Source organism: Bombina bombina, chromosome 1 (assembly GCF_027579735.1).
Source record: "Bombina bombina isolate aBomBom1 chromosome 1, aBomBom1.pri, whole genome shotgun sequence".
Taxonomy (NCBI): Eukaryota; Metazoa; Chordata; class Amphibia; order Anura; family Bombinatoridae; genus Bombina; species Bombina bombina.
Genome location: NC_069499.1, coordinates 469,966,573 through 469,986,338, shown reverse-complemented (window position 1 = coordinate 469,986,338; position 19,766 = coordinate 469,966,573). Strand labels below are relative to the sequence as shown.

The 19,766-nt window shown below is 37.5% G+C and overlaps 1 protein-coding gene across 1 annotated transcript in view; it reads left to right on the top strand.

Moving 5' to 3' along the window:
• Positions 1-6,206: 6,206 nt before the first annotated feature.
• The window catches only part of NFE2L2 (NFE2 like bZIP transcription factor 2), a 66,922-nt gene continuing 53,362 nt past the window's right edge, over positions 6,207-19,766 (top strand). Inside the window, exon 1 of the mRNA XM_053698492.1 lies at positions 6,207-6,439. Within this exon, the coding sequence (XP_053554467.1) occupies positions 6,398-6,439 (42 nt within the window). The 5' untranslated portion in view covers positions 6,207-6,397. The remainder of the gene's footprint in view (positions 6,440-19,766) is intronic.

Sequence of the window (19,766 nt, the reverse complement as noted above, 5' to 3'; positions counted from 1 at the left end):
TTAATCAAGGTTCCAAAAAAGTACTTGTTAAGCTCGCAGCAATGATAAATTGTGCTGTAGATACCATTATACATGTGGGAGTCCTCATAATCAATGAATGGCATCACAAATAGATTACCTGCACTACATTTAGTAAGGGTATTACCTTCCCTATATGAAGTGTGACACACTATAACATATATTTTATACCAGGCCTGATTTTATGGTCTAGTTCAGGGGCCAGAAATCTGTGGCACAAGTGCCATGTGTAGGACTGAGTGATTTCTATTAGTACTTTAAATGAAACACTGAGTGGTGAAGGCGTTTGGTGCTGGGCATGTAGAAAAACCAAAGCAGTAGACAGTAGTCTTAAAGCTAAAGTGTACTCTCATTTTTTTCTCCCCTTTAATTTGTTCCCATTGATCAATTTTACCTGCTGGAGTTTATTACAATTTAAAAAAGGCTCATTTTACATTTATATTGACATTTGAAATTGCTGCTTTTACCTGTGATATTCCTACTTATATGGTACATTTCTATGCTTAAAGGAATGTGAAACCCAAATTGTTTCTTTCATGATTCAGATAACGCATTCAATTTTAAGCAACTATTTACTATTATTCATTTTTCTTCGTTCTCTTGGTGTCTTTATTTGAAAAGCAGGTATGTAAGCTTAGGAACTGGCTCATGTTTGGTTTAGCAACCTGGGTAGCGCTTGCTGATTGGTGGCTACATTTAGCCACCAATCAGCAAGCTCTACCTAGTTGCTGAACCAAAAATGGGACAGCTCCTAAGCTAACACTCCTGCTTTTCAAATAAAGATAACAAGAGAACAAAGAAAATTTGATAATAGTTGCTTAAAATTGCATGCTACATCTGAATCGTGATAGAAAAAAAAAGTGTTTTTCATATCCCATTTAAAATTATTGGCTATAGAAAAGCTGTGTAAACATAACCAACAGAAGAAATTACACTCCCAGTGGGGGTTAGTAGAGATAAGTAATAACGTGTTCTGTTTTTTTCAATTGTTCTCTTGAAGTGTTTGGCTTTAGTATAAAACAGAGATAACTTAAAGAAGTGTGTGTACAAAGGGAAAAATGAGATCTGATTTTTCTGCAAGCTCAACCTAATTTAATGGTTTGTTTTTTAAAAGGACAAGACAAGCTATTTCATATACAAAAATAAACATACATAATCAATTTCTTATACATTTTATACACTGCAGCTGGTATAACAAGTCATTGGAAATACATGAAGGGAAAACAATTACAGTGCATTGTTCCTTTAAAGGGACATTAAACACTAGATACATGCTAGCCAGAACAATGCATTCATGGAAAAAAATAGACTAAGAACAACATGTAGATGTATTTTGTTTAAAGTTTCATTAGTTGTTTAAATACTTAGAAAATAAGTGTAAAGTTTTAGTGTCTAAGTATAAAACAATGGGCACTGCCATGTTGTAATTTAGCTTCTTTCTTTGCTGTGGGACATATATAAAAAGGTCACTAGAGTGTGCAGTCAATGGCTGTGTGGAAGAGAACAGTGTTCTGAACTTTCATTTATAACAGGAACTGAAAAGCTCACAATGTCAGAATGGAATTACAGGGAAAGGGGAACAAAACAAATAAAGTGTATTGCATAAAAGTCTCTGAAGTAGGATCCTCTGAGCCAGAGAAATCCTCATCATCAGAAAATACTTCAGTATGCTGTTGATCAATACAAGCTTCATCAGATTTATGAGAGTTTAGGAGAGACCTTTTATGTTTATTTGATGGTGGAATAGCAGTCATAGCCTTCTCTATGGCTGCAGCAATATCATCTTTTATATCTACAGGAATATCATGTACATTCGACTGTAAAGGTTTAACAGTAGACGTGTTTGTACTTATAGAAACATTATCAGCATGTAATAATTTTTCGTAACAAGTGCCACATATTTGAGCTGAAGAAGTAAGTTCAGCTAATTTACAACATACACTCTTAGCTTTGGTAGTATTGTGTTTAGGCAACTTAGTTCCTACAGTAACATCAGAGGCAGGATCAGTCTGAGACATCTTGCAAAATGTAACAAAAAAGAAAAAATAACATTTAAACAAAATATCCAATTTCCTTAAAGTAGCAGTTTCAGGAATGGGAAAAAATGCTTATGATAAAAATAAGGTAATAATCAAAAGCAAGCAACTTAGCCCTCTAAGAAACAAATGAGAGCAGAGAGCAAAAGAATGAGAGACTTAATATAACACATTTTGACGCCAAGAATGGCGCAAATGCAGAAAAAAGCTTTTTGGCACCAAAGCTTAACAAATAAAATGACGCGACTCGCGTCATAACAGGTGCGACTTCACACACACAAAAAATTGCGACAAGAGAGTAGCAAAAAATGATGCAACTCGCGTCACGACAGGCGTGACTTCACGCCAAAAAAATTTGCGCCAAAAATATTGCAATAAAAAGTAACATTATGCGTCATTGTGAGCCTAAGACCACAACATTTTTGCAAGAAACAGACTCCAAGTTAAAACTAACTGGGAACCCAGGTAAATCTAAAAAACTCCCATAAACACAATTTTCATATTGAAACTGTTAGACTGCAAAAGGGAAATACACAGACCTGACTCATGGCAAATATATACAATATACATTTAAAACTTTAAAAGATAAAGTGGCAAACATAGCTTAAAAAATTATATATAAATTACCAGAAGACACCCTTCCACATATAGCAGACAGCCAAACCAGTACTGAAACATATCGGCAGAGGTAATGGTAGAGGAGTATAACGTTGATCTGTAAAGGGAGGCAGAGATGAATTCCTGCCACCGATTTACAGAGAGCCTTAGAATAGATTTCCCATAGGTGAAAACATTGTGTCATCAGGCAATACCCCCTTCACATACCTCAGACAAACACTGTACTTTGAGAGGAACTGAGCTTCAATATGCTTAGAAGCGCCTATCACAGAAGAAAATCAAGCACATCTTGCGTCACCACCTCAAGGAGGCAAAGTTTGTAAAACTAAGGTATGAGTGAGATAGGACGTGTATTTATAGGCATTTTGAGGTTTGGGAAAATTTGCCCCCTCCTGGTAGGAATGTTTATCCTACTAGCTCATGGACTCTTGCCACTTGCATGAAAGAAATGTGTATTTTATGTCCCTCTAAGGCTGTGTGCCATGGGTGTTTGTGCCCTGCGTGCATGCAGTGTAAGTTGTCCCTTTAAAAGCTGTGTGCATTGTGTTGTGCCTGTCCCTTTAAGACTAAATGTGTCTTTAAAGGCTGAATATGTTCTCTGTCCCTTTAAGACTTAAGGAGTGTGCAAGGTTGTGCATATGTGCAAAGTGTGATCTGTGCTTGTTGTATGTTGTCCCTTTAAAGGCTTTGTGTTGTGTGTATTTGTCCCTTTAATACTTTGAGAGTGTACAAATGTCTGTGTGTGCATACTGTGATGTATCCCTTTAATACTGTGCCCTTTAAAACCAGTTGGGATAGAGACAAAATATAGTAATATGTACTAATTACTTTACCTGCAAATTTATACCGCAGTGTCTCACCATTAACCCTTTCTTTTAAGTTTCAGAATTGTACAGCTCTAACTCCCTCCACACAATTCCTTTTATGGCTGTATCTATATATATTGTTGCATTGGTAGAATACAAAAATGCTTGGGGATTATCTGTTGGAGCATGCCTAGAAGCTGTGAACTCAGTTGAAATATAATGCCTGTGTCTAAACACTGATGGTGGGGGTGGAGCACAGTGCTCCAGACAGCATGGCTATTCAAGTATTTTTGCTTATTTTTGAAAATTATTTTAAAATACTTGCCAACAATTTTCAAACATTTTTTATGCAAACTATTTTTTACTTAATTAGCCCTTTTAGGATATGCACAGATCTCAACCTGTTGTATGGCACTTTAAAGGCTGTGTGGGTTGTGTTGCCTGTCCCTTTAAGGCTTTGAGAGCTCCTTTGAGAGCTCCTCTGAACAAGGAACATGACAACCCCAGACGATCGTTTCGGCTTCCTATGGGCCTCGTCAGTGAGGTGCAGCCATATCCCTCTAAGCACATTGGGCAAGGAGTCCACGTCTGGTTTCCCCCATCACCCTTAGGGAGACTATCCCCAGGGTCATATTTACATATGCAAAACAGAAAGAGAAGCAGTCTGCCAGGCACTTTAAAGGCTGTGTGGGTTGTGTGTGCCTGTCCCTTTAAGGCTTTGAGAGCATGTGGTCAGTGGTATAGTTAAGGCTGTGTTGTGTGTGTGTCTGTACAGTAGGTACTGGCAGGGTATCTCATCAGTGTGTGAATATAGCATATACAGTAGGTACTGGTAGGGTCTATCAGCAGTGTGTAAATGTACAATAGGTACTTGCAGGGTCTCTCAGCAGTGTGTGAATGCACAGTAGGTACTTGCAGGGTCTCTCAGCAGTGTGTGCCTGTACAGTAGGTACTAATAGTGTCTCTCAGCAGTGTGTGCCTGTACAGAAGGTACTAATAGTGTCTCTCAGCAGTGTGTGCCTGTACAGTAGGTACTAATATGGTCTCTCAGCAGTGTGTGTCTGTACAGTAGGTACTAGTAGGGTCTCTCAGCAGTGTGTGCCTGTACAGTAGGTACTGAAAGGGTCTCTCAGCAGTGTGTGCCTGTACATTAGGTACAGGTAGGGTCTGTCAGCAGTGTGTGCCTGTATAGTAGGTAAAGGCAGGGTCTCTCAGCAGTGTGTGCCTGTACAGTAGGTACTGATAGGGTCTCTCAGCAGTGTGTGCCTGTACAGTAGGTACTGATAGGGTCTCTCAGCAGTGTGTGTCTGTACAGTAGGTACTGATAGGGTCTCTCAGCAGTGTGTGTCTATACAGTAGGTACTGGCAAGGTCTCTCAGCAATGTGTGTCTGTACAGTAGTTACTAGTAGGGTATCTCAGCAGTGTGTGCCTGTATAGTAGGCACTGGCAGGGTCTCTCAGCAGTGTGTGTCTGTTCATTAGGTACGGGTAGGGTCTGTCAGCAGTGTGTGCCTATATAGTAGGTACTGGCAGGGTCTCTCAGCAGTGTGGGTCTGTACAGTAGGTACTGGCAGGGTCTCTCAGCAGTGTGTGTCTGTACAGTAGGTACTGGCAGGGTCTCTCAGCAGTGTGTCTGTACAGTAGGTACTGGCAGGGTCTCTCAGCAGTGTGTGCCTGTACAGTAGGTAATGAAAGGGTCTCTCAACAGTGTGTGCCTGTACAGTAGGTACTGAAAGGGTCTCTCAACAGTGTGTACCTGTACAGTAGGTACTGAAAGGGTCTCTCAGCAGTGTGTGTCTGTACAGTAGGTATGGGCAGGGTCTCTCAGCAGTGTGTGTCTGTACAGTAGGTACGGGCAGGGTCTCTCAGAAGTGTGTGTCTGTACAGTAGATACGGGTAGGGTCTCTCAGCAGTGTGTGTCTGTACAGTAGGTACTGATAGGGTCTCTCAGCATTGTGTGCCTGTACAGTAGGTACTGATAGGGTCTCACAGCAGTTTGTGCCTGTACAGTAGGTACTGGTAGGGTCTCTCAGCAGTGTGTGCCTGTACAATAGGTGCATGCTGGTAGGGTCTCTCAGCAGTGTGTGCCTGTACAATAGGTGCATGCTGGTAGGGTCTCTCAGCAGTGTGTGCCTGTAGAGAAGGTGTTGGCTTTTACTCCCCAAAATATGGCTCCTCTTTTTGTTGCTGGAGACACGAAAAATGCAGAACTGTTGGTAGCCCTCATCTAAACCCCCCTATAGTCCTATACCATTTTCTGAAGTAAAAGTATGCTGTATAGCTGTGGTTCTCTCCAATGTCCAGGTAATTCTTGTTGATCTTACTGTTTCCTGAAGACATCCGAGCTTCTCATAGTCTGTCAGATAAAAGGTTAAAATATTAATTCTTGTGCACCACCATGTCATATACTGTCTCCAATTCCTTCCTCGTGCTATTTCAAGCATTCCCCCTGCAGCTGCCCCCTCACCACTCACATGGGAATATAAAGCTGCTGCCCCACCCCCAGCCTGCTGCAGGAGACAGTCCTATACTGATGAATTTACTGAATTAAAGTAGTGTTTATACTCCCATGTATTGTATATACTCTGATCGCGGAAACAGTTAAAAAGAATACAGATCAGAAACTGGGAAGCTTTGCCAACAACTTTACACTGTCAGTCCTACCTCGTGACGTATTGCATCATCGGCATTGGGTGGAGCCGATCATTTACTGTGCTCTGACTGGCTAGGAAGCTGTGACATTTCAGTGCATCTTTATCTTGTACTTTCCCGTCACATTGCTCAGGACTGTGTGTCAGTTAACAGCCAGGCCGGTGACTGCTGAGAAAGGCCCAACATAGTAAGGACAAGACACATCGAAGTGGATATTCTATCAAATATAATTGTAAGAGAGTTTACCCGGCCCGGGTTTGGGTCACCATGATGGAAATCGAGATGCCACCTGGACATCAATCAGAACAGGTGAGTTTGCGACATAAGAGGCCCCCTTGGAGAGCGACACCTAGACTGGATCCACTATTGGGAGCTGCCACAATGATCACCAGCTCTTGTAATTATTATGGATCGCTTGTATTTTACTGTATTAACACTTTATGATGACGTATTAACTATCCCCTTGAGTGCGAAAGGACGAAATGGATTGCCACTGAATGCAGTGAAGTTGTGTGGCAGTGAATGGGTTAATGAGGTAAAGGTCACACCTACTTCACATTTTATTATGTTACATACATTGAGGAGTTATCATTCAGATACCTGAAAGAGCAGGATTGTCGGAATCCAACGTGTATAATTACTTCCATTTTCTATGTGGGGCAGCTATCTGTCATCATACAAAGCTGAGGTGTCGGAGTAACAGTAGAAGCCTAATTGGAAATATGATCTTCTGTCTTGGGATGTTATAGTGGTTTATACTGCAGAATAAAATGGCTTTTATGTGTTGTTTTTTTAACATGGACTTTAAAAGCACAAAATTAATAAGTTTGGCTTTTCCCTTAACACATACGAATTCCTGGTTAAAGCTAGTTTCTAATCACAATTTATATAATACATTTTATTACATTTAATTAAATCTTACATCATTTCTGAATGTATACATTTATTACAATAATTTAGAAAATAAAAGCTTACTGTATCCTGTTTTAAGTATACTTTATGAGTTCATACATTATGTATGAATAAGGGTTTATTTTAATAATATAGTCTATAACATTTATGTATGATGAATCTGTTTATTAATATGCTGTTTAGGTTTCTGTTTTTTCAGCACTGTGCTGGTGTTATACAAGAAGTCTGATCACAGTTTGCTTGCACTCCCCGTGACAACAGCAGATACATAGTCTCAAGGGGTTCTTTAGGGGGGTTTAAGTCATGAGCTGAACAAGTGTTATATTCCAGCAGTTGGAACATGAAAGGTCTAGTTAATTTGTTGGCCATAACAAGGGATTCAGATTGTTTGAATTATTCATATTATTTAAATAGTAAATCATAGACTTACAGGGTTAACCATATGGCTTTCTTTAGGAACCTATCCAATAACTACTTAGCACAACACTATTCATTGGTTATTGTGTTCTCATATTTGTTTACTGATTGATTATGATGTTTAAACACCTTTTTGTTTTATTGACATTGGGCTTTGCCTGGGAGTGCTGTTTGCATCACTTAAATATATCATTACAAAATCAACATTTATATACCAGAAAGCACTTCAGAAAGTTAGTAAATGGTACCTTACTTTTAATGTCATTTTCCTCCCACTTCCCATTTTATTTTGATATTTGGAATCCTCTGTTATACTCAGAAATACTTTTTGTTATTACTACTTCACTGTTTAAGTTAGAAGATGGATACCAAAAAACATTTCAGCCTTGGGATACTTTATGATAATCAGGAAGTAAGCATAGTGAATCCCCAAAATAGATTGAAAGTGAATCATGCTTGAACTGAAATATTTCACTATCTTTAAGGGAAAGTTTGTTGCCATATTGTACCCTTTTTTCCTTGAATACCTAGAGATCAGATTGCAGTAAAGGCTTTGACACACTGCAAGCGGAGCGGCGCGCATCGTGTAGATGCGGATGTGCGCGCTCAGTGTGTCCTGCCTTTTCATCTCTGTGCACTCTGCTGCATCAGGTCGCGTAGTTGAGCGCTCAGAGATGAAATATTTGAACTTCAGACGCGGTGCGAAGCAGCTGCTTCGCCCCGCATCGCCCCGCATCGCTTGCAGTGTGTCACAGCCTTAATTGAACTTGCAAACCGATGCGACGCAGTGCGGAGCAGCTGCATCCCCTCGCGCCGCATCGCTTGCAGTGTGTCACAGCCTTAATTAAGTCTCCAATATGGTTTATATTGAGTCACTTATTAAATTATGAAGGTAACCAAATATTTGTGGACATACTTGTGACCTTAGTGCTTTGTTTTTTTTTTTTCATGATTACTTTGTTTCAGCCATAGGCAGCCCATCAAGTTGATTTGATGTCTTTCTGGTCATGCAACATATTTACTGCATATTTGTATGTTTTTGTCTTTAATTCAAAGTCTGGAAAATGTAAGAGATTGGGGTGATTATATTGCTGCATTAGTGTAGTGACACTGGATCTACTATACTAGATGTTCTGTTTTATATATATATATATATATATATATATATATATATATATATATATATATATATATATATATATATTTTATGTTTATTGCTCTCCAGTATTTTTCTTTGCAAAAATCCATCCCACCACAACAAAAAGGTAGATAGCATAAATCTCACTCTCAATATTTGTGAAGTTCATGCAATAGTCATTGTGTTTGTTTTTTTTACATTCTATGACACCCAATGATATTAAAGGGACATGAATCCCAATATTATAATTTCTTATTTTTCATGACTTAAATAGAGCATGTGTTTTTTTTAAACAACTTTCCAATTCATTTATTTTATCCAATTTTCCTCATTATCTTGGTTTATTTTTTTTAAGGAGCAGCTATGCACTACTGTGAGCTATCTGAAGACATCTAGTGAACCAATGGGGAAATAAAGGCATTTTTGTGCTGTCACCAATTAGCAGTTAGCTCCCAGTAATGCATTGCTGCTCCTGAGCCTATCTAGATATGCTTTTAAACTAAGGATACCAAGAGAATTAGTTCATCCTTAGGCCTAAGTTTCGGTGGCATTTAGATCTATAGCTGCTAAATTCTTTTTCTTGCGGCAATCATGTAGGATAATATTATTGTAAAAGAAGGCTCTTGAGTCCTGACAATATCTTATTAATATCAGAATTTTTGGAGGTGGTTGTTCCTCCTTAACTATGACCTTGTTTTCATGTATGTTTATTTAATTATCCTTCACATATAATATTTTTCCAGAGATTTTATGTCATTTTTAGCTGAACAAACAGTTTTATTCCAGTCACGTGAATTAGTTTTGGTGATCACATTTAAGATACAGGAAAAAAGTTAATTCTAGATAGAGCTAATGTTTTTTTTTTTTTTTTTTTTTTAAACTAACAAAAAAAAAAAAATATATATTGTTTTACTCTGAAGACACAATAATAACCCTGAAAAATAGAATAAAAGCAAGTGGTTTGTGTCGTTGGAACATGCCTGTTCTTGTCAGTAACCTCCCTGAAAGGATCTCCTTTCCTGTGCGTGTGAGCTCTAATGCTCTTTGTACACAGCAGGGAGTTGTTGGAACTGCTAAGAGCTTATTGCGCAACCATCCTCTGCACTTCCCGTCCACTCCCTCCTTCAAGGGCAGTTTTTTTCCCCTACATCTGGATTCAGCAGCAAGACTTCTGCCAGCAATCGTTCTGTAATCTTGCCTATATCTGTTTGAGAGAATGTTGTGCTGAATTTAATGGAGTAATCAAATCTAAAAAGAAATATATGAAAATGAAAGTATGGATGCTAGAAAAGTTAGCCTGCTTGACTCATATTATTATTATTATTATTATTATTATTATCAGGTATTTGTAGAGCGCCAACAGATTCCGCAGCGCTAACTAATATTTATTATGCCTGGAAATTTTGACTTGTTTGAAAAACTTATACTGTAATTTAGATGATGTAATCTCCTTTTTTGGGTATTGCAGCTTCAAAGAAGAGATTTAATTCTTTATATTTAATTTGGATCACACATGGCATAAAGGGTTGTGTTATAAAATGACTATTAGATTTTCAGGTTTGGTAAAAAAGGAACACTTAAATGGCATCCAGCACAGAAAGGTACAGGCTTCTTATTGGCTGGGAGTTGCTGTGCTTTCTGGTCACATGGAACGCGCTTAGTGCTGTTGGAGTGACGCAGCCACTCAGAGAGTAGGTAGACTATTAAAGGAACATCAAACCCAAAATGTTTCCTTTATGATTCAGACATTTTTAAACAACTTTTAAATTTATTTCTATTATCAATTTTGCTTAATTATCCTGGAATCCTTTATTGAAAGAGCAGCAATGCACTACTGGGAGCTAGCTGAACACATCAGTAAGCCAATGAAAAGTTGCAAATATGTGGAGTCACCAATCGGCAGCCAGCTCCTGTGCCTACCTAGGTATATTTTTTTTAAGAAAGGATACCAAAAGATCTAAGCAAATTAGATAATAGAAGTTAATTGGAAAGTTATTTAAAATTATTTTCTCTGTCTGAATGATGAAAGAAAAAATGTGGGTTTCATATCCCTTTTAATCAAGGTTCCAAAAAAGTACTTGTTAAGCTCGCAGCAATGATAAATTGTGCTGTAGATACCATTATACATGTGGGAGTCCTCATAATCAATGAATGGCATCACAAATAGATTACCTGCACTACATTTAGTAAGGGTATTACCTTCCCTATATGAAGTGTGACACACTATAACATATATTTTATACCAGGCCTGATTTTATGGTCTAGTTCAGGGGCCAGAAATCTGTGGCACAAGTGCCATGTGTAGGACTGAGTGATTTCTATTAGTACTTTAAATGAAACACTGAGTGGTGAAGGCGTTTGGTGCTGGGCATGTAGAAAAACCAAAGCAGTAGACAGTAGTCTTAAAGCTAAAGTGTACTCTCATTTTTTTCTCCCCTTTAATTTGTTCCCATTGATCAATTTTACCTGCTGGAGTTTATTACAATTTAAAAAAGGCTCATTTTACATTTATATTGACATTTGAAATTGCTGCTTTTACCTGTGATATTCCTACTTATATGGTACATTTCTATGCTTAAAGGAATGTGAAACCCAAATTGTTTCTTTCATGATTCAGATAACGCATTCAATTTTAAGCAACTATTTACTATTATTCATTTTTCTTCGTTCTCTTGGTGTCTTTATTTGAAAAGCAGGTATGTAAGCTTAGGAACTGGCTCATGTTTGGTTTAGCAACCTGGGTAGCGCTTGCTGATTGGTGGCTACATTTAGCCACCAATCAGCAAGCTCTACCTAGTTGCTGAACCAAAAATGGGACAGCTCCTAAGCTAACACTCCTGCTTTTCAAATAAAGATAACAAGAGAACAAAGAAAATTTGATAATAGTTGCTTAAAATTGCATGCTACATCTGAATCGTGATAGAAAAAAAAAGTGTTTTTCATATCCCATTTAAAATTATTGGCTATAGAAAAGCTGTGTAAACATAACCAACAGAAGAAATTACACTCCCAGTGGGGGTTAGTAGAGATAAGTAATAACGTGTTCTGTTTTTTTCAATTGTTCTCTTGAAGTGTTTGGCTTTAGTATAAAACAGAGATAACTTAAAGAAGTGTGTGTACAAAGGGAAAAATGAGATCTGATTTTTCTGCAAGCTCAACCTAATTTAATGGTTTGTTTTTTAAAAGGACAAGACAAGCTATTTCATATACAAAAATAAACATACATAATCAATTTCTTATACATTTTATACACTGCAGCTGGTATAACAAGTCATTGGAAATACATGAAGGGAAAACAATTACAGTGCATTGTTCCTTTAAAGGGACATTAAACACTAGATACATGCTAGCCAGAACAATGCATTCATGGAAAAAAATAGACTAAGAACAACATGTAGATGTATTTTGTTTAAAGTTTCATTAGTTGTTTAAATACTTAGAAAATAAGTGTAAAGTTTTAGTGTCTAAGTATAAAACAATGGGCACTGCCATGTTGTAATTTAGCTTCTTTCTTTGCTGTGGGACATATATAAAAAGGTCACTAGAGTGTGCAGTCAATGGCTGTGTGGAAGAGAACAGTGTTCTGAACTTTCATTTATAACAGGAACTGAAAAGCTCACAATGTCAGAATGGAATTACAGGGAAAGGGGAACAAAACAAATAAAGTGTATTGCAAACTTTATATTACCATCTTAAAGTGTGTAATGTCCCTTTAATAACCCAGGTGATATTAAAGGACCATGATACCCAAATGTTGAAACACTTGAAAGTGATACAGCATAGCTGTAAAAAGCTGACTAGAAAATATCACCTGAACATCTCCTATGTAAAAAAGAAAGATATTTTACCTCAAGAGTTCCTCAGTAGCCACATCCCATTGTATAGGACTTCTAAGCAGCAAATCAGTATGTCTGTCCCAGGACAGCTAAGGGATTGAGCCTCATGCACACTTATGTTATTTCCCTATTCAGTTTAAGGAAGTTTACTATGAAATCTCATGAGAGTTGAGTGAAATCTCATGAGATCACAGTAAAAGAGTTCACGACCTCAGCACTGCTGATGCTGATTGGCTGCTGTTAATTTCTTCATTTTTTTTTTTTTTTTACCTGCAGCTGAGTATATAACTTTTTACACAGAACTTACTCTGGTAAGCTGAGGAGATTGTGACATAAAAATATCTTTTTCTTGCCTGGGGTGTGCATGTAGCTGATATAGGGGCAGCAGGACCAGTGGTCTTGCCTGGGGTGTGCATGTAGCTGATATAGGGGGCAGCAGGACCAGTGGTCTTGCCTGGGCTGTGCATGTAGCTGATATAGGGGGCAGCAGGACCAGTGGCCTTGCCTGGGGTGTGCATGTAGCTGATATAGGGGCAGCAGGGCCAGTGGTCTTGCCTGGGCTGTGCATGTAGCTGATATAGGGGGCAGCAGGACCAGTGGTCTTGCCTGGGCTGTGCATGTAGCTGATATAGGGGGCAGCAGGACTAGTGGTCTTGCCTAGGGGTGTGCATGTAGCTGATATAGGGGCAGTGGTCTTGCCTGGGGTCTGCATGTAGCTGATATAGGGGCAGCAGGACCAGGGGACTGATCTGACATTTGTTCTTTTTTTATTATAATGACAATAATTATTGTTATTAATAATGCAACATGTTTCTATTTTATTAATTTATATCCGATTCAAAATATGATGCACAACATTACTAATAAAAGATTTCTGAACCCAGCTCTAGATAATTGTGAGATACTTTTATAATTTGAAGGCAATGCGCTTTTTTGTTTTTAGTGTTCTCCCCAGGACCTTTTTAATGGGTGCACCACCTGGCTGATTTTACTGACCACCCGGGTAAAATGTAAACGGATATACTTCCACATTTGTTTTTTCTTTCATGATTCAGATAGAGCAAGTTATTTTAAACAACATTCTAATTTACTTCTTTTATCAATCTTCCCCCCCCCCCCCCATTCTCTTGGTATCTTTTGTTAAAAAGAAGGGGCATATGCTTAGGAGCCGGCTTATTTCTATTTTTATTTCGTGAGCAGGGCCGGACTCGGAAATCAGACCAGCCCTGGAAATTTATATGTCCCGGGCGGCCCAGAGAGGAAGTGAAGGCAACGCATGCGCATAGAGTCCAGTAATGCGGTGACGTAATATGACGGCCGCCTAACGGCCAGTGTTTCAATTGGCTTATCAAAAAAACGCGACCGGGCTTAGAAAAAAATAAAAAAACGGGTTGTTTTAACAGTGTTCATAATTGGATGAATAAACGGTAAAAACAAAATAAATATAGCTATTGCAAAAAATTCATGAATTAAAGTCCCATTTAATTTTAGAGTATTTACAGGGGAAACAATCTAATAGATGAAACTTAACCTTCACTTTAACGTTGCTAGCTCCGCCCCCGGCATTACTTCCTGATTTGTTCATGATCCGAGTAGAGAGAGGATCCACCTGCTCTCTACATCATCATATGGGCATCTCTGTCTTCACAGTTAGATTTGCACATGCGTTCAGTCTATCAGTCTGCAATCTAACCTGTAGCGCATGCACTTTGCAAATGTAGGGCGTGTTAGGTTTTTTACAGTCGCCAATTGGCCTGGATTTTGATTGCACGTTCAATGAACTTGACTTTCAAAATCAATGGCGGCGATTCTACAAGTGGCGGAACGGAGGGTCAATTGCAGGATTATAAAAGTAAATATTTAAAAAAAAATAGCGTTTTAAGAGATTAAATGAATGAAAGTCCATTTTGATTTTGATTTACAACAGGACTACGTTTGACACTGTCATTGTTTACCATCACTTTAATGTTTTAAAAACAAATTTGCATACTTTTTACTGCAACTATTTTTCAACTACACCCACCATTTGCCTTATTTGGAGGAGCCAATCTGGGCTTTAGTCTGCAGACAACAACTAGTCATTGTATAAAGTTAGTATAAAGCAAATTGTTCTGCAGTTGTTATCTGATAAAGCCAACTAGCGAGAGATAGCAGATAGCAGTGTATATTTCAAGTTTTGAGAATTATAAATGTCTCAATTTCTTTAGAGCTAAATTACATAAAAGGGGGCAAAATAAATATTAATCGTATTTTTCATATAACTAAACATATTATATATATATATATATATATATATATATGGACAAAGAGAAAGAATGTGACACCGGCGCAATTATAGGTAATGCTAGTGAAAATTCCTGAAAATAAATATTATTATATTGTAATATTATAATTTATAAATGAAGTGTAGTTAGCTCACTATGCAGCCCCAAAATTACTTATTAGAAAAGTGGGATCTCCAAACCCCACAAGACCAATAGAGTTCAATCAGAATGTTGTTTTTTGCTATGACACATAGCAAAAGTCTAGTAGTTGCTTTTGGTATGAATGGAGAGTACTCTCCATTCATACCAAAAGCAACTACTAGACTTTTGCTATGTGTCATACTTTTTGAGAAAGGCCTGCACAAGGCTGAAACTAGTTGAAATTGATTAGCTGCTGCTGGACAGTGTTTGGAGCACAAACACTGTTTGTTACAAGGATCTACAAGGAGCAAAAAACAACATTCTGATTGAACTCCTTTAAGGCACTAGTTTAACAGTGCTAGAGACACCAAGACTGCAAAAAAGAGAAAAAATACTGCTTAAAGAAAACTATTGTGTCTTTCTGGAATGACCCCTAAGCTGTGATTACAGACCGGATCACCGTCCTACACAATTAGGGACCGGATGAAAAAAGCTGCTAACACAGTAACCTTTCAGTCCTAAGGAGATTCTGACTGCATACATGAACCTGGGGAAAGAGTGAGTGAAAGCGTTGGAAGACAGGAAACAAGCCATAGGATACTTGCCACTACAAGGAAGGACTTTCCTTTCTACTTACCCCAGCTTTTCAGTTCCTGTTATAAATGAAAGTTCAGAACACTGTTCTCTTCCACACAGCCATTGACTGCACACTCTAGTGACCTTTTTATATATGTCCCACAGCAAAGAAAGAAGCTAAATTACAACATGGCAGTGCCCTTTTTTCCTTTTTTGCACAACAGTATCACATATGGACTCTTACTGCATGCACATTCTTGTGGTTTTTCTTTGGTAAATTGCCTGTACTAACTGTTTGTACTGCGAAACTTTTTGTCATCTGTGGTGTTCTAGTAATATCAATATTATTTGCTAGACTAGTATCTCTATATATAATACAGATAGCTGCAGGTATTTGATATTAGCAACATAATTGTAAACAATATAACTGCAAACATTGTGATAGCTTTATATATGTATCTGGTTTTTTCTCCTTTTTTATTCCCCTAATATCAATCAGCAGTTAATTATTGTAACTCTTTGTACTTTGTGTCTTATTATAGATACTGTAACTAGCTCCTTACACTAAGCGCCTCTATATTTTACCTTCTCTTGGTTCTATATATATATATATATATATATATATATATATATATATATATATAAAGTCTCAAGGTGTTTACTGTCCCTTTTAAGTGTTTCCAGCTATAGTTTCACCACACATGAATTTATTCAGACCTTTGCCTGTATGCAAATACACGTGCAACATATATAAAAAGCATTTACTGTTTAAGCTTTTTGAAACTTTAGGTTTGCTGCAGATTGCTAGGGTAGACTAGTGGTCTAATAATTGAACGTTTTGACTTTTAGAAGTGGGTTCAAATTATGCTCTAGCATTTTTATATTTATACTAGTTGTACCCTAGTTAACTAGGGGTGCTTTACCTTTTTGTTTGTTTCATCCCATATAATTGCTGATTATAGGCTAGATTACAAATGGTGTGCTAACTGTTGCACGCAAGCGTAAAGGGGTTTATCGTGGCTCGTTGTATGTTTTGGAAGTAGCATGTGTATTACAGGTTGAAAGTAAACGCGTTTGCTTGAGCGTAGTTTAAATTTATTGTGCATCCGGAGAGAAGAACTTCAGAGCTCTGGTTAACCGTTGCGTTCGACTAAAAATTTGCACAACAGAGGCAGAAATGCAGTTTAAAATTTCAAAATATATTTATTCGATCCAAAATCGGCTTAAAAAGACATATGGAGGTATCTTTACAAACAATCTAATCATGACAAAATGCTAACATGTTTCGGCACTAGGCCGTAATCATAGCTAATGGGTACACATGTTACATGACCTATGTACCCTACAGAAACTTATCATTAGTTAAAAACAAATCATGCTTTTTCTCTGTGATTACCATATTTAAAGGTATATTTGTCATACATTGTTATTAAATGTCTGTGTTTACTCCAAATAAATGTTAATTTTATTTATATTGAAGATGCATTACTTTTTACTAATTGACATAAAAAAAAGACTTTATAAATTTAGCTACACACAGACTAGAACGGGAATTACATGGCAAGCACTTATATATTTATAATAGCAAAATAAATACATCTAACCAATTTCAGACTCACAACAATGTGTCTTCGTGTCTAAGGTGTAATAAATTGTATGTTGAGTTTCAAATTCACTTAGAAATTAACTGTATGATTGACATAACAAAAAACTCTCATAATATACCAAAACTACAGCTTACGCTCATTTGTTAACATAAGACACCATTTTTATTTCCAGTAATTAATTAAATCGTATTCAGAATTCATCCCAAAAGGAACTTGTGTACCCAGCTTGAAGATTCAATACATTTCCCTCTTGCCCAGCAATTTGTCCCTGTCCCCTCCCCTGGGGGGTTATCACCTTTTCAATGTCCTGCCACCGAAAAGTGGTCAAAGTTTTGTTGTGCTTTCTTGCAAAATGCTGGACAAGAGGGGTAGTGGCCTCTCTCGAACTGATAGTTGATAAGTGGTTTCTGATACGTGTATTCACGTCATTAGAGGTTAACCCTACATATTTGATTAAACATTCTGTACATGCTATTACATAAACAACATATGAAGTCGTGCAGTTCAGGCATGACTCAATGCTATAAACCTCCCCTGTTCATAGATTGAAAATCTTCTCTTGCTGCATCTAAACATGCCCTTGTGCTGAAGCCATGAGCTCTGGGCCCTGTTATCCTTTTTTGGCAAACAGGAGGGGGATAAAAAAATTCCCCAAAGTTTTGCACTTTCTGTAGGAGCATTTATTTAAGCCCCCTATCAACACTGCTGACCAGACTCCTAGATGCAGATGATGGGCTGAAGTGTTTCTTGACAGTCTTGCAGATATCTCTATATTGGGCACTATAGTCTAACAAAATAAGTACCCTCACTTTTCTTTTTTGTGTGTTTAGTATTGGTCATTCTGTTGTCAAGAAGTGTTTCTCTGGCTAGACTAGCCACCTGTTTTTGAGCTCTATCCAATATTGTTTCTGGGTAGTCCCTTTCTTTGAGTCTTTTTCTCAGTTCATCACTCTGCCTACCATAAGCCTCATCTTCAGTGCAATTCCTTTTTAATCTTATGAACTGCCCTTTAGCCACCGAAAATGGCACATGCGGAGGCTAGCAGCTTCTGGCGTGCAGAAGTGTATTACGTGTGATTGGCTTATTATTGGTATCACTCGTAATATTACCTATTATTAGGTAATTACCTAATATTACCTCGTAATATTTCTTATTACCTGTCAAAGCCAAATCCAAAAAACAAATATTATTTACATGATGTTCAAACGTGAATTTTAGACCCATATCATTGTTGTTGATATCATTCATAAATGACCCCAGCTATTATTCTGTACCTTGCCATATGAGCAACAGGTCATCTATGTATCTCCTGTAAAACAAAATGTTATCTTTTTATATGTTTCCATCTCCAAAGATGTGGGACAGCTCCCACCATCCCATATACAGGTTGGCAAATGATGGTGCAAATTTAGCACCCATCGCAGTCCCACACCTTTGGAGATAAAACTGCACTTCAAAACTGAAGTAATTGTGTGTCAGGAGATACATAGTTACTCTTAGTATAAATTTCCTCAGATTTTCTGTAAAATCTGTACAAGTTCTCAAGAAAAAAGATATTTCCTCAAGCCCCTTTCATGGGGAATAGAAGAGTAGAGGGCCACCACATCAATCGTTAACCACCTGTTAATCCAGTCCTGTTCCCCCAGCAAGTTAATAACGTGTTTCGTGTCCCTCAAGTAACTATGCAGCCTAGTTACCAGAGGGTTTAGAATAGCATCTAACCATTCGGATAGATGCTCTGATACAGAGCCAAGACCGCTCACGATCTGGCGGCCTTGTACATTGTCAAGGGTTTTATGCACCTTTGGAAGATGGTGAAAGATGGGAACCACAGGGTGTTCAATGAAAAGATGATCCCTTGTGGACTGATTTATGTGCCCATCTTCCAAACCATCATCCAAAAGTGTTCTCAATACTCCCTGATACAGCTTAGTGGGGTCACCCTGAAGGGGAACATAGTTTTTGGTGTCCTGTAATTGGAAAGAGCCTCATTAATGTAGTCTACTCTACTCAAGACAACTATTGAGCCCCCTTTGTCGGCCTTGCGTACAACTATATCATCCATACCTTTGAGTTCATTAAGGGCTTTTCTTTCCCTACAGGGTAAATTATCTGTTTTTCCCACATTAGCATTTAGAGTCAAGAGATCTTTTTTTGTGTATGTGTGTGTGTGTGTGTGTGTGTGTATGTGTATATATATATGTGTATGTATATGTATGTGTGTATATATATATATATATATATATATATATATATATATATATATATATATATATATATATATATATATATATATATATATTGGATAATCACCAAGCTTTGCCACTGCATATGGGATCTATGGGCATTTGCACCTTGGAGCACTTATAAGACTATTTAGTCTCGACTTATTGTCTAATAGATTTCGGACTGAAACCATTGCTTTTATTTATATATATATATATATATATATATATATATATATATATATATATATACATTGGAACCCTTCCCTTTGCAGCTGAAAACATGTAAAAGCAGAAATATTACTATTTAATAAATTGTTTAACTATGTATTTAATGTAAATATTTCACATTCCAATGTATTTATAAATTGTGCGCGAGTAAGTGTATTCGTTTTTTTCCCCCTACTTTTCGCACTCCATGTAAGTCTATGGGGGAATAAGTTAACGTGGTCACGATATTCAAACTTCGGCCTTTTGCATGGGTCGGGTTATCGCTTGGGTGAAAACTTTTTGCTTTCAA